General features: G+C 44.4%; 3 protein-coding genes across 4 annotated transcripts in view; 2 read left to right on the top strand and 1 right to left on the bottom strand.

Annotated features, from left to right (window-relative positions):
* Positions 1–1,039: 1,039 nt before the first annotated feature.
* On the top strand, positions 1,040–4,497 carry LOC308482259 (SLC35A4 upstream microprotein). Of its 2 annotated transcripts, none has more exons than XM_081015255.1 (3): positions 1,040–1,564; positions 2,728–2,787; positions 3,741–4,497. In XM_081015255.1, the coding sequence occupies exons 1-3, from the start codon at positions 1,550–1,552 to the stop codon at positions 3,936–3,938; spliced, it is 273 nt and encodes a 90-aa protein (XP_080871381.1). In that variant the 5' UTR covers positions 1,040–1,549; the 3' UTR covers positions 3,939–4,497. The 2 variants fall into 2 exon arrangements, with proteins under 2 accessions (XP_080871381.1, XP_080871380.1); XM_081015254.1 differs by having other exon boundaries at positions 1,051–1,564; positions 2,689–2,787.
* Positions 4,498–4,517: 20 nt separating this feature from the next.
* On the top strand, positions 4,518–7,118 carry SLC35A4 (solute carrier family 35 member A4; the record flags this gene model as incomplete). Its single annotated transcript, XM_081015193.1, has 1 exon — positions 4,518–7,118. The coding sequence occupies one exon, from the start codon at positions 4,518–4,520 to the stop codon at positions 5,517–5,519; it is 1,002 nt and encodes a 333-aa protein (XP_080871319.1). The 3' UTR covers positions 5,520–7,118.
* Positions 7,119–9,159: 2,041 nt separating this feature from the next.
* The window catches only part of LOC308481853 (uncharacterized protein), a gene marked incomplete at its 5' end in the record, with an annotated part of 25,344 nt that continues 21,826 nt past the window's right edge, over positions 9,160–12,677 (bottom strand). Inside the window, 4 exons of the mRNA XM_081014556.1 lie at positions 9,160–10,285; positions 10,915–11,082; positions 11,339–11,479; positions 12,506–12,636. Of these exons, the coding sequence (XP_080870682.1) occupies positions 10,070–10,285; positions 10,915–11,082; positions 11,339–11,479; positions 12,506–12,636 (656 nt within the window). The 3' untranslated portion in view covers positions 9,160–10,069. The remainder of the gene's footprint in view (positions 10,286–10,914; positions 11,083–11,338; positions 11,480–12,505; positions 12,637–12,677) is intronic.

Raw genomic sequence — 12,677 nt, 5'->3', positions numbered from 1 at the left:
GCCATGTGAATCCCAAAATCTGCCTGACACAGGCTTTGAGGAGTCTCTCCTGGTGGGTGCGAGTTGCCCACATCTCACTTCCATAAAGCAGCGTGCACAAAACACAAGCCTGAAAAACACAAGCCCGGTAGACTCTTGCTATCGGTCAATAGCATCACATTCTCCCACACTCTTTTGGAGAGGCGAGCCATTGCCAGTTGCCTTGCCAACATGCTTGAAATTGTATAGCTTAAGTCATGGTCCTGGCTGGTAGCCAGATTCTGCGCCCAGATTTGTAGGCACAGAACAACCTCTAGAATAAAATAGCTCATTAGGGAAATGCTGAAGTCGCCCTTTGGGGCGCCTCAGGGTCCATTTTTTATGGTAGCCCAAATCTCAGTTGTACGGGTGTATGTATATATCTCAATTTTAACTCATGAGCTAATGGCGCAATCTGCTCCGACTGTATATTATGAACGCTGTTTTTATTGTGTTATGTTACGTGAGCTGGTCTTTGACCGTAATAAATTATCTCATGGTCAATCCTTTGGTCTCTGTGGTGCCACAAGACTGGTCATTTCGTGGTTTGTTTATATGTCTGTGTGTTATGCTGTGGCAGCAATAACTCTTCCAGCTACGATGCAACTGCGCTAGGCTGCTACCTGATGTTTAGTTTCCTATTTATTTACTGATTTATTATTATTATTTTAACCCCAAGCCCCGCATCCCCCTCAGTCACGGAGGCAGCAGCTCAGACCGTGTGAGAGGAGGACAAGGGGGCCTGGCAGCGGCAGAGCGGCGCCCTCAGGACCCTGGGACCTTTAAGGGGTCGCGACAACCAAGATGGCGGCTCCCGCGGCCGCTTCGTCCCGCGCCTATTTCTGAGCCGAAAAACAAAACTTCACGAGCGCCCCGCTCGGCGAGGGCGACGCAAAACTGACGTCAGGAGCACGTGCCGACGCTGCGGCAGGAGAACGCCGTCGGTAGGCAGCTAAACTGAATCCATAGACACAAGAATCTGTAGAGTAAACCTCCTCGCTGGTTTGATAGGGATCTTCCGGATCAGCCTTGGGAAGCCGCAGAAATCGAAGCAGTTCTTCTTCTTCTTACTTAGACGTTGCTTCATGTGGAAATGGTTGCTATTATTACTTCTTAAATTTGTATACCGCCCTGCCTCCGAAGAGCCGGGGCGGTTCACAACAGGGGGAAAACGAGAACGCAAAATTCATAACAAAACAAACACATATAAAAAGCCGTGGAATGTGAACCCGGCTGAGGAGAAGCGTTTCCGCCTGGCGCCTAAAGGCTGGCAATGGAGGCGCCGGGCGACACGTGTAACGTGTGAATCCCCGTCCCAGCCTCTCTTCCTTTCCCTTGAGTCCTGGCTAGCAGGGGGCTGGACTAAGTGACCCTCACGGGCCCTTCCTCCTCTACCTTTCCACTGGGGGCGGGGGGAGCGGCCCTCAGAGCCCCCCTCGCAGGGGCTCCTTGGAGAGAGGAGCCGGGGGAAGCGGAGAAGGCCGGCCCGGAAAGAAGGGCGGCGCCTGCGGAGGGCGGAGCCGCGGGGAAGATGGCGGACGACAAGGTACCGGGCTCGTCCTCTCGGGGTGGCGGGAGGAAGGCGCTCGCGGCGGCCTCCTTGGCTTCTCGGGGGTGGCGGGGCCTGCAAGTGCGGGGGGCGGGGAGGGAGCCTTTGCGGCCCCGTTTACTCGGGAGTCGTCGTGCCTGAGGGGAAGCGGGGCAGCTTCGGGGCGGAAGCCGGAGCGTGACTCTCCTTAGGATGCGGCCTCTTTCGGGAAGCCCCGCTAGCTCCCCTTTTTTAACACCCGCACTTTTAGCTTCTGCTTACCCATGTTTTCCTGGTACTTCTGTGGAGTTTATTTTTTTTTTGGGGGGGGGTTGTAGCTTTCTTGATGATCTTTTCTTTTCTTTTTTGTAAACTGCCTCTTTGGAACTTTCTTGCTTTTTTAAACTGCCTCAGGCCTAGTTTGGGTGCTAAGGTAGGACAGAGACGTATCAAGTGAGGGAAAACGAAAACACGAAACTGCTTGTGTGAACATGGGCACTTACTTGTATAAGACGGAACTTGAAGTGGGTTCTGTCGGGAGGAAGGGTGGAGTATAAATGGAATGAATAAATAAAATAAATAAATGTTGACATTTTCAGTTTTGGGAAGGAACTAAAATAACTTACCCCCCCCCCCAATTTTTTTTTTTTAATCCAGAAAATTCTAGCTGTATAAAAATGAAACCGAAATGCATGTCTTTTGTTAACCTATCCGGACTAAAATAGTGAGCTATCCATATGCAGCCTATAATTGTTCATGGCAGCAAAGTATAAAAAGACTAGACAGATGATTTTTTTTCATTGATTTATAACACAAGTTAATATTTGAAAATTAATCCACTGATCAAGTCCATTTCCCACACCCAAAACAGCATCATACTAAATTGCTTTATACTATTGTATAGAACTCATTGTGGATAGAAGCACCTGGGATAGAAGTTGGAGAGTAAAAACTACCTAAAGTGCCCCCTCTGATGTGGTGGCAGTGATAGCCAGAAACAGAATACTGGTCTTGTATTAGACATCCCATTAGAATTTCTAGACTGTGCCTTTCCTCTTAGATATTTGCTTTCTATAACAAAGATACTAAAATGCATGTGTGCATGCAGTTTGGAATATGTCATTTATGTTTCCAATGTATAGGACTCTCTGCCAAAGCTGAAAGATCTTGCTTTTTTGAAGGATCAATTGGAAAGCTTGAAACGAAGAGTCGAAAATGAGGTACAGGCTGGAGTAGGACAGGTAAAAGTGGGGCTGTTTAATACTGATTTCTCCAAGTCTGTCACCGTATTTGTCTCTCAAAAGTCATTAATAATGTGCTTGATATGTCTGGCCCAGTAACTCAGGCATAGGCAAACTCTAGCTCTCCATATGTTTGGGACTACAATTTCCATCATCGCTAGCTAACAGGACCAATGATCAGGGATGATGGAAATTGTAGTCCCAAACATCTGGAGGGCCGGAATTTGCCTATGCCTGCAGTAACTTATTAGAGTACAATGTACCGTATTTTTCGCCCTATAGGACGCACTTTTCCCCCTCCAAAAATGAAGGGGAAATGTGTGTGCGTCCTATGGGGCGAATGCAGGCTTTCGCTGAAGCCTGGAGAGCGAGAGGGGTCAGTGCACACCGACCCCTCTCGCTCTCCAGGCTTCAGGAAGCTATCCGCAAGCCTGCGGAGCCCGGCGGGAACTCCCGCAGGGCTCCGCAGGCTTGCGGATAGCTGCCCTAAGCCCGGGGTGCGCAGCGGGCTACAGCGCTGCGCTCCCGGGGCTTCGGATAGCAGCAAGCTCCGGGAGCGATGGCGAGGTTGAGTGCAACCTCACCATCGTTCCCGGACCCGTTCTGGGGGCTGGGGTCGGGGGAAGCTCGGGCTTCCTCCAGCCCTGCAAGCTTGGGGGGGAAATAATTTTTTTTTCTTTATTCCCCCCCCCAAAAAAGTGCGCCCTATAGGGCGAAAAATACGGTAATTATACCTGTAAGGGACTGTAGTTTATTTTCAGTGTGTTACATCTGGAAAATACTGAGACTGTGCTTGCTCCTTTGATTATAAATACTACGTCAGCCTTGAATTGTAATCCAGCATATTAGGAAAAATGGATGAACCATGAGAACACATCCCAGTCTGCATTTTAGTTGTGTTCAGATGGCTGTTTCAATTGCCCATTTATGTTTTTGTTTTTTGTTTTTTACAGGAAGTCTCTCTGCTGGCATCCCCATTTCTCAAAGGGTTTCTTGCTGGCTATGTTGTAGCCAAACTCAGATCGTCAGCAGTTCTTGGATTTTTAGTGGGGACTTGTACTGGTGTCTATGCTGCTCAAACCTATGCAGTTCCTGATGTAGAAAAGACAGTCAAAGACTATTTCAGTTCATTCAGGAAAGGACCAGACTAGAATATAGAATCTCATGTAGCAATACACTCCAGAAAACCCCTCTTATATTAGGCTTTCTAAACAATGTAAACTCAATTTAGGTCAGAAATGACTCCTGCTCCCCTTTCACCAGTCATATCAATCGGAAGTGTTTTTATATTGGATGAGATGAAATTTCAGCAGGTCTGATTATAAGTATTCTCAGACATTCAATCATGAAAAGTCTTGGTGGCTGCTTCAGCCATCCTGGGATTAGATGGCTTCTGACTATCAACTCGGACAGCTGCATTTCTCACATGATGGGATTCTCATTCTGATGGAACACAGAGCAACTGCTGGGTCATCATGCCTGCCAGCTTTAAACTGGAACCCACCCCATGTCCTTTCATGTACCCAGAAAATGTGGCTTGAGTGGTTCACATTGTCCAAACTTTTTCTTAATCATGCATACATATTATACTGACATGTGAATCTCATCACAAATGTGTCATATTGCTCTGATTCATAGGATACTTCTGCCTTTCCATGAGCATGACATTTTTAAAAAAACAACACCCTATATTAACTTCATTTTTCTCCTCCTATAAAAGTTAGAGGTTGATGTTTCCCTTGCCTCCACATTTCAGAGAAATGTTATTTGACAACGCTTGTACTGGTGATAGCCGGGTCAGCCCAGCTGCTGCTGTCGTACTTGGGAAAATCCGATGGGGGCTGATGCTGATCTTGTCTGTTTTTATCTATGGCTCCCATGCACCACTCCTGACTCTCAGTAAAGAAAATGGCCAGATCCCTTTCAGTGCCTCCTCTGTGGTGGTTTTGATTGAGTTAACCAAGTTGATGCTCTCACTAGTCTTCCTGATGATCTGGGGCTGCGGACAACAAAAACTATCTGTGTCATGGCATCATGCTGCTCCCTTTGCTCTTTCGGCATTGCTCTATGCAGCCAACAACAACTTAGTAGTTCATTTGCAGCTGTTCATGGATCCTAGTACCTTCCAAGTGCTCAGCAACTTGAAAATTGGAAGCACCGCCCTCCTATTCAGCATGTTCTTGCACCAAAGACTGACTGCCCGCAAGTGGCTAGCTCTTTTCTTGTTGATTGCTGCTGGAGCCTTTTATACATATGGAGGCCTGCAGGACCCACAGCACATGCCTGCTTCTGAGATGCAGTTGCACATCACCCCCATTGGCTTAGTGCTGATCTTTATATATTGCCTGATCTCTGGCCTTTCAGCAGTCTACACTGAAGTTGTCTTGAAGACCCAGGATCTGCCTCTTAACCTCCAAAATGCATTTCTCTACTTTTTTGGTGTTTTGCTGAACATAATCATCCATCTGTCAAGCAGCTCAGGGGCTGGGTTCCTGGAGGGTTTCTCATTTTGGGTTCTGTTGATTATTGTGAGTCAAGCCTTGAATGGCTTGATCATGTCTGTGGTCATGAAGCACAGCAGTAACATCACTAGACTCTTTGTGATCTCCTCCTCTATTATGGTTAATGCTTTTCTCTCTGTCCTCCTATTTGGTCTTCATCTAACCACCTTTTTTTTTCTTTCTGTTTTGCTGATTAGCTTCGCTGTTTACTTTTATTATGGAATCAAATAGCTTCCTTGCCTCTGTATCTTTAGAGAAATTTATATGGAAAGAATTTGCTGCTTATATATTTTACCTTGAAAAGAGTATAATAGAATGCACAAGTACTTTACACCTCCCTTGTGAATGGCTTAATAGCTATTGTTTCATACTTCTCCCTGGGCTCAGAAAAAGTATTTGTTGTTTGGCTGAGCTGCAGCTTAAACCTAGTATGCTAGGTCATTAGCCAGCAAGCATAGTTTGAGGAAGGAAATTGTTATCTAAAAGCCCACTTTCCTGCCATTTTGAATAGGCATTGGTGGAAAAGAGAAGAGTTGTATGTATTCTGTATATAGCTGGTTTCATTATGCTTCCTTTTTTTGGTTACAGCTCAGTAGGATCTGCCACTCCTGATATCAAACAGGAAACCGGACTCCAATATATCACTCCTCTACTCCTTCCCACTGTAATGTCTACCTAGTGTCTAGATTCATGAGTTCTCAAAAGGAAAGAATGAATTATTATTTCTTAATGAGCAAAAGCAGTCTCCCAGGCTCCCATTTCTACACTTGTGGAAAGGGAAGCTCTATATCTTTCTTTTCTTTTTTAACTAACCCTTTCATTGTTACTAATCTGGAAGAGTGTATGAACAGCTATTTATTCTGCACAGGGAAGTGTTTTGCTTTTGATGTTCTTGGCAGAGGTTCTGCTTCAACCCAGTGATTACAAATGACAAGTGCCTTTTGCAAGTTAATGCCCTTCTGTGTTTGTCTGCTCCTGAAAGAGTGCATTGCTACCAGATAGTTTGTGATGAGTTGTGAATGTTTTGTAAAAACCCTCCAAAATAAATGGAGCACAGTTTCCTGTTACATTTCTCTGGATGTTTTCCAAACCGGACTCATTTCTCCCTTTCAGTATTGAATCTGAATGTGTAGACCTGCCTCAATATACAGCCAGAGGTTCCAGCCATGTAAACACACATGCTTAACTTTTCCAGGTGATGTTCTGATAATCTGTATTCTGCTGAATTCAGCTGCTGGTAATTGGGAACACTATGCAATGCTTCACCATTTCCTTATTGAAGCAACTATAATCCACCTCATCCAACACTAAAGTGTTCAGGTAGCTTCTGACAACATTCGCATTTCTGCTGCCACACAGCTGAAATTTCCCACACCCAAATATTTCTGCCTGTAACATGTACTTGGCATATATATATATATATATATATATATCTGCTACCAGTACAGAGGTTCAGAAATGTACTGTGCGCCTCTTGCTTTGTTTTATCTTCAGTATTACTGATAAACTTAACAAACTGGGTTGATCACTCTACCTCTCATGCACCTTCTGTGCCAATGTCTGGAACAGGTGTGGTGGGGTAACAGCTCTAAATGAGAGCTATGGTTACATAGGGTTTTTTATTACCATTTGTTTTGTTTTGTTTTTTTGCAGTTTCTCTCTGTGTTTATCTGTGCTGCCGCATTTATTCTAGCTCATGATTTTGATAACATTTTGATAGCTCAGTGATTGGATTGGATTGTATCTGGATTGCTATACACTCAGGTTCAACTAGTATCAATTCAATGCAGCAAAAATGTCTAGTTTGAAATAAAATTAAAATTTAGTTTACAGGGTTGTGTGTTTGTGTGATCTCTTATTGTTTGCTTGTTGCAAAGGAAACTTTAAAATGCTGGAACATAAAGATAACTTTGAATTTGACATGGAATAGAATTGAGCACCTTCATGTGGAGATAATAGAGAAAGCTTAATCACACAACTCTTCCAGAACAGTTTCTGTGTGCAGGATCCAAAATAATTTACCACCTCCTTCAAGGTTCAACGAAAGTTTCAAGGTGGGAGCACAGTACTTATCTGATGTTTGGGAGAAGGTAGTTTCACTAGCCAGGCAAAGAGCAAAAGAACTTATCTGTTCCACTGGGCAAACCTTCCTCTTCCAGAGAAAATTATTTCAACAAATGTTTTACTATTTTGATTATGGTATCTTATGTTTTCCTTAGGGGACTGTTTTATTTAACACAGTTGAAATAATTGAGTGAAAGAAGCATATGCTGAGCACACATTCCCATATTCAGTTACAGTAGTACCTCAGTTTACAAACAGTCCTATTTACGAACTATATGGTTTAAGAACTCCGCAAAACCGGAAGTAGTGCTCCAGTTTGCGAACTTTACCTCAGTCTACAAACGGAAGCCAAACGGTGGAAGGGCACCGGCGGCGGGAGGCCTCATTAGGGAAAGTGTGCCTTGGTTTAAGAACCAATTTGGTTTAAGAATGGACTTCAGGAACAGATGAAGATCGTAAACCAAGGTACCACTTAATTTACATCTCCAGTGGACAAAGGATCTTGAGTAGAAGAAAGCCTCCTACGGATTTATTTTTAAACAGTTTTATCTAACTTACTGCTTGAAACAAGTAGCATAGTGACTATGCAGTGGTGTCCAAACTTTGTTTAAAGAGGGCCAGATTTGATGAAGTGAAGGGCCATTGACCTTTATTTAGGGTTGAAGTTGTTGAGGTTTTTTTGGGATTTTACCCCAGGAAATAAACTGCCACAGGGGCTGGATTAAACCGACCAATGGGCTGGGTTAGGCCCCCGAAACGGACTTTGGACATGCCTGATCTAATGGAAATAGACACAAAAACAATGAAATATAAGCAATTGAGAATATCTGAATTGAATAGGCTAGTCGAAGAGACCTCAGAGAAGATTGGCTTACAGTATTTACTATGGGTTCCATAGTAAATATTTGCTTGCTAATATGGGACAGGTGTAAAAAAATATTTTTTCCAGTAATGTCATGTATATTACCAATACTTTATGGTGAGAGATTTAAGTTAGATAGACACTTTGTGAACTTACACACTTGGAGGGAAAAACAGCTGTACTTCCCTTGCCGATCAGAAGGTCAGCGGTTCGAATCCCCGTGACGGGGTGAGCTCCCTTTGCTCGGTCCCTGCTCCTGCCAACCTAGCAGTTCAAAAGCACGTCAAATCGCAAGTAGATAAATAGGTATTGCTCCGGCGGGAAGGTAAATGTCTTTTCCGTGTGCTACTCTGGTTCGCCAGAAGCGGCTTAGTCATGCTGGCCACATGACCCAGAAGCTGTATGCCGGCTCCCTTGGCCAGTAATGCAAGATGAGCGCTGCAATCCCAGAGTTGTCCGCGACTGGACCTAACGGTCCAAGGTCCCTTTACCTTTTTAATGCTCCATTAAATCTAATGCGCACCTCAATTATCAAAACCTTGAAACCAATTTTTTTTTTCTGGAGAATGTAAATGCACCATCGAATCTAATGCACACCCTAATTTTCGCCATGTAATTTGGCCAAAAAAGGTGCACATTACATTCAAGTAAATACAGTAATCTGAGCAAGTGGTAGAGAAAATATAGTTAACTGTACACACACCCTCCCAGTAGGGTAATAGTTTCAGATGAGAAGAGGTAGTATTATATTGTGGGCTCCAGCCATTCAGGACAAAGTATTGCTCAATGCATGGTGTGTAGAAGTGCATTGTAGCATTAAACTTACTTGAGAATGACTTACTCAGTTCTGATGGGGAACCAGTCTTCCATACTACCTTGGTGGTCAACACCAACCCATGGAGACCAGATAGAATACTAAACCCCAAGCCCAAGGGGCAGACCTTTTGAAACCCACCATCCCAGAACAGCAGAGCCCTGTGTTCTGTCCCACATCACAGCCGAAATCTACCAAACCAATGCACAGAAATAGAAAATGCAAAAGACTATATGATTTTGAAACTGGCAAGCTGTCCAAAAGCCACCTTCCCATCATACACTGCAGGTTGTTAGCCAGGCCACTGAGGCCATTTCCATCCCCAAATCAGATCAGATTGAGAGGGATTCAAGCACGCTTCACGCAAGCCACACATAGAAAGGTATGCCAATGGTCTATTCATATATCCAACCCGTGTTTGCTCAAAACTGAATGTTACTCAGTTTTAATCTGTTCCAACAAAACAGGTTTCCTGTCTTAGTTGAGATTCCATTATTATTATTATTATTATTATTATTATTATTTCTACCCCGCCCATCTGGGTGGCTCCCAACTGAATGTTAAAAACACAATACAGCATCAAACATTAAAAACTTCCCTAAACAGGGCTGCCTTCAGATGTCTTCTGAAAGTCAGATAGTTGTTTATTTCCTTGACATCTGATGGGAGGGCATTCCACAGGGCGGGCGCCACTACCGAGAAGGCCCTCTGCCTGGTATTGAACCAGCTGGATGTGGATAATCTTTGTTCCTGTCATAGAATGCCATTCTGCCTTCTCAAATTTACTTTGGAGAGAGATCATTCTTCAGTTTCAACCATTGCTTTCTTTACATTTCAGCATGTGAGTGACATAAGGTACTGGCCACAAGGAAGCAAATGGGGATGAAACATTAAAGTACTTACTAAATGTTTGCCTAGGCTGGGGAAGTGTCATCCGTGAGACAAAATTTCAGGTAACTTTGTGTAAGCAATACCTTAGTTGTAAAAGCTAATGTGTCAAAAGCACATAAAAATGAAATTACAAAGCACAAATACAAGCTCTTAGGGTGGGGAGGCTCTCTCGTGGCTCTGTGTAAGGGTCTGGAAGTCAGTCTGGGTAGCTTTCTCCATGTAGCTCAGTTGCTTCTGAGCTTGTAGTTGCTGGTTCTGAGTGGAAAGGAGAACAGCATCCTGAAGGGACTCCTGGAGCAGCTTTCGATATCTCTGTTCAAGGACATCTATATGCTCTTCAGCATGTTTCCTATAAGCCTGGAATACCTGTAGAAGAAGTTCAACAAGCCTTTTAGTAGATGAAAGAGAGATGTCAAGGCATGAAAAGGGCATCATCTAGTACTGCTGAACTCTCCCATTCTCTTACACATTCAACAGGAAATAGCCTGGCCTGACAACTGAATCTGTGCTCTCTTCCTCTACTGCTGCCCTGCAGAGCAAGTATATATAGAGAGAGATGTCCCAGTGATCCAATAAATAAAGGAATTGCAGGGTTTTGATTGTAACATAGACTTTTCTTGCTCCAGCTCCAAAAAAAGAAAAATCAATTGGGCTTTTTAGGAGGTTATACCATTGGAATCACGTGTTTTAGTCCTTCAGGCAAGCTGCTAAGCTGTCAGCTGTATTGATATTTATTTCAAACTTCTAATGTTGCAGAGGGTTGCTGTTTCTCGCACACAATCAAGTGAAGCCCTTATCTGATGCTGCCACTAGAGGTCTGTCACTCCTAAAGATTCCCTGAATCTAAAGGTTCCCACTGTGCCTCCAAACAATGAAACAAAAGAGCTAGTTCTGAGATTAAACCTGCCATCTCAAAGGGGCCACCAAACAATGACTGGTTTGAAACTTCGAAGGACCCTTCCCCAGGATTAGTCTGAATTGACAGCTCTCTTGACCTGCAGGATGTGGTGTTTTTGTGTTTCAGTTTCCCGTTGGCATTCTTGGTACAGCTCCTCCAGATCCCTTTCTGCTTCCGCCTGTTCTCTTTGCAAGGCCTCCATGCGCAAAATCAGCAAAGACTTTTCTTTCTGCCAGAGCATGGCTCCTTGCTGGCCTGGAGGAAGCTGCAATTTGAGAAGAGAAAGAACCTTTCAGATGAGTTGTTGTGAGACTGCAGACTATGGGACAGATAAAACAGAGGTTTGGAATTTGTTTAGTTACGATGTTAATTCCTGGTACTGGTTCCAGCATTGGGTGATTGGCGGGAAAGCCCTTGTCTCATCTGCCCTCCCTCGCTGTATGTTTCTCTCCCACACACAGTCTGGTTCCTCAGGGAGCTGATAAGTTGGTCTCCTGCCACCACAGACAGGAACTATTCACCTCTTGACTTGCCAGCTCCTTTTCCATTCTCAAAAGTTCCTGTTGTATCAGGAGATGGTGTTGCTCTTGAAGAACCTGCCAGCGGGTTTTTGCTTGAGAGAACCTCCCCTTTGTGTTTTGGAGCTGCTCACCAACCAGGCTCTGAAAAAGAGCAACGCAGGAAGACAGTCCAAAGTACTGCAATAAGTGCTCACAAAGCAAATCTTCTCCAATCTCTCATTTTCTCAGAGCAATATTGTTCATACAGCTCAATCTCTTTGCAAGAGTGCATTGAGTTACATAAAGTATACACATGAAATATTTGTGGTCTGGGGTTGTTTCTGCTCCCTCCTGTGCCTTTAAGAATTATGCAAAACATTATCAGGCAAAGCTTTTCCTGCTACAGGATTGGGGTAAAACAGAAAGCCAGGGCCCTTGTTTCTAAGGTCCAGTTTTTACGTGCATAGAGCCATGTGGTTGCTACTTAAAAACGCAAACAGCTGGAGGCTGTCTATGACGCTGTGGCCACGTTCATGTCCCTGGTACAAACCATTGAATGGGGTGGGGTTTAACAGATGTCCTGGAAATCACCATGCATGCCTTGTGTGGCTGCCTCTGTTCATATTACGTTTCAATTAGCATGCAACTACTTGTAGTTAAAAGGGACGCGGGTGGTGCTGTGGGTTAAACCACAGAGCCTAGGACTTGCTGATCAGAAGGTCGGCAGTTCGAATCCCCACGATGGGGTGAGCTCCTGTTGCTCGGCTTAGTCATGCTGGCCACATGACCAGGAAGCTGTACGCTGGCTCCCTTGGCCAATAAAGCGAGATGAGCGCCGCAACCCCAGAGTCGGTCACGACTGGACCTAATGGTCAGGGGTCTCTACCTTTACCTTTACTTGTAGTTAAGAGTAGTTCACACAAGTGTTTAGGGGAGAAGCTGTTGAAGTGTTCATATACTTTCAGCATTCTATGGGCAATTGTTAAAATAGTCTACATTGAGGGAGCATATTCCATGAGGCAGGTGTGAGCTACTGTAGACTCATGATCCCCTGTTACATTCACAAGCAATTCAAGTGCATTGCACTTGAAAAATCTCGCTGCTGCTGGTGAAATCAAATCTTCCCAGTCTTCTGAGGACTTGGATTCAGGCACAGACCACAATCTGAGACTCCCACATGTCACTTACAGGGCTGGATGATTCGGTTGCCTTGCTCAAGTCTCTGGCTCTGTGCATTGCAGCAGTGAAAGGTTTGTCTTCCATGGCACTTTGAAGTACACCAACCTGCTCAAGCTGGATCTTTGGGATGCTGCCACCTCCTGTCAGAAACAAGTCTAGTATGAAAGAAAGCTAGTAGCAA

This window comes from Podarcis pityusensis, assembly GCF_964106645.2.
Source record: "Podarcis pityusensis genome assembly, chromosome: 7".
In the NCBI taxonomy this organism is placed as follows: Eukaryota; Metazoa; Chordata; class Lepidosauria; order Squamata; family Lacertidae; genus Podarcis; species Podarcis pityusensis.
The sequence above is the reverse complement of the archived record's forward strand: the minus strand, read 5'-3'. Positions and strand labels throughout refer to the sequence as shown.

What these genes read in the sequence shown, in the direction of transcription:
- LOC308482259 (XM_081015254.1), top strand. An exon ending in TACAGGCTGGAGTAGGACAG is followed by an intron (nt 2,788 to 3,740) that starts GTAAAAGTGGGG and finishes TGTTTTTTACAG; the next exon opens with GAAGTCTCTCTGCTGGCATC.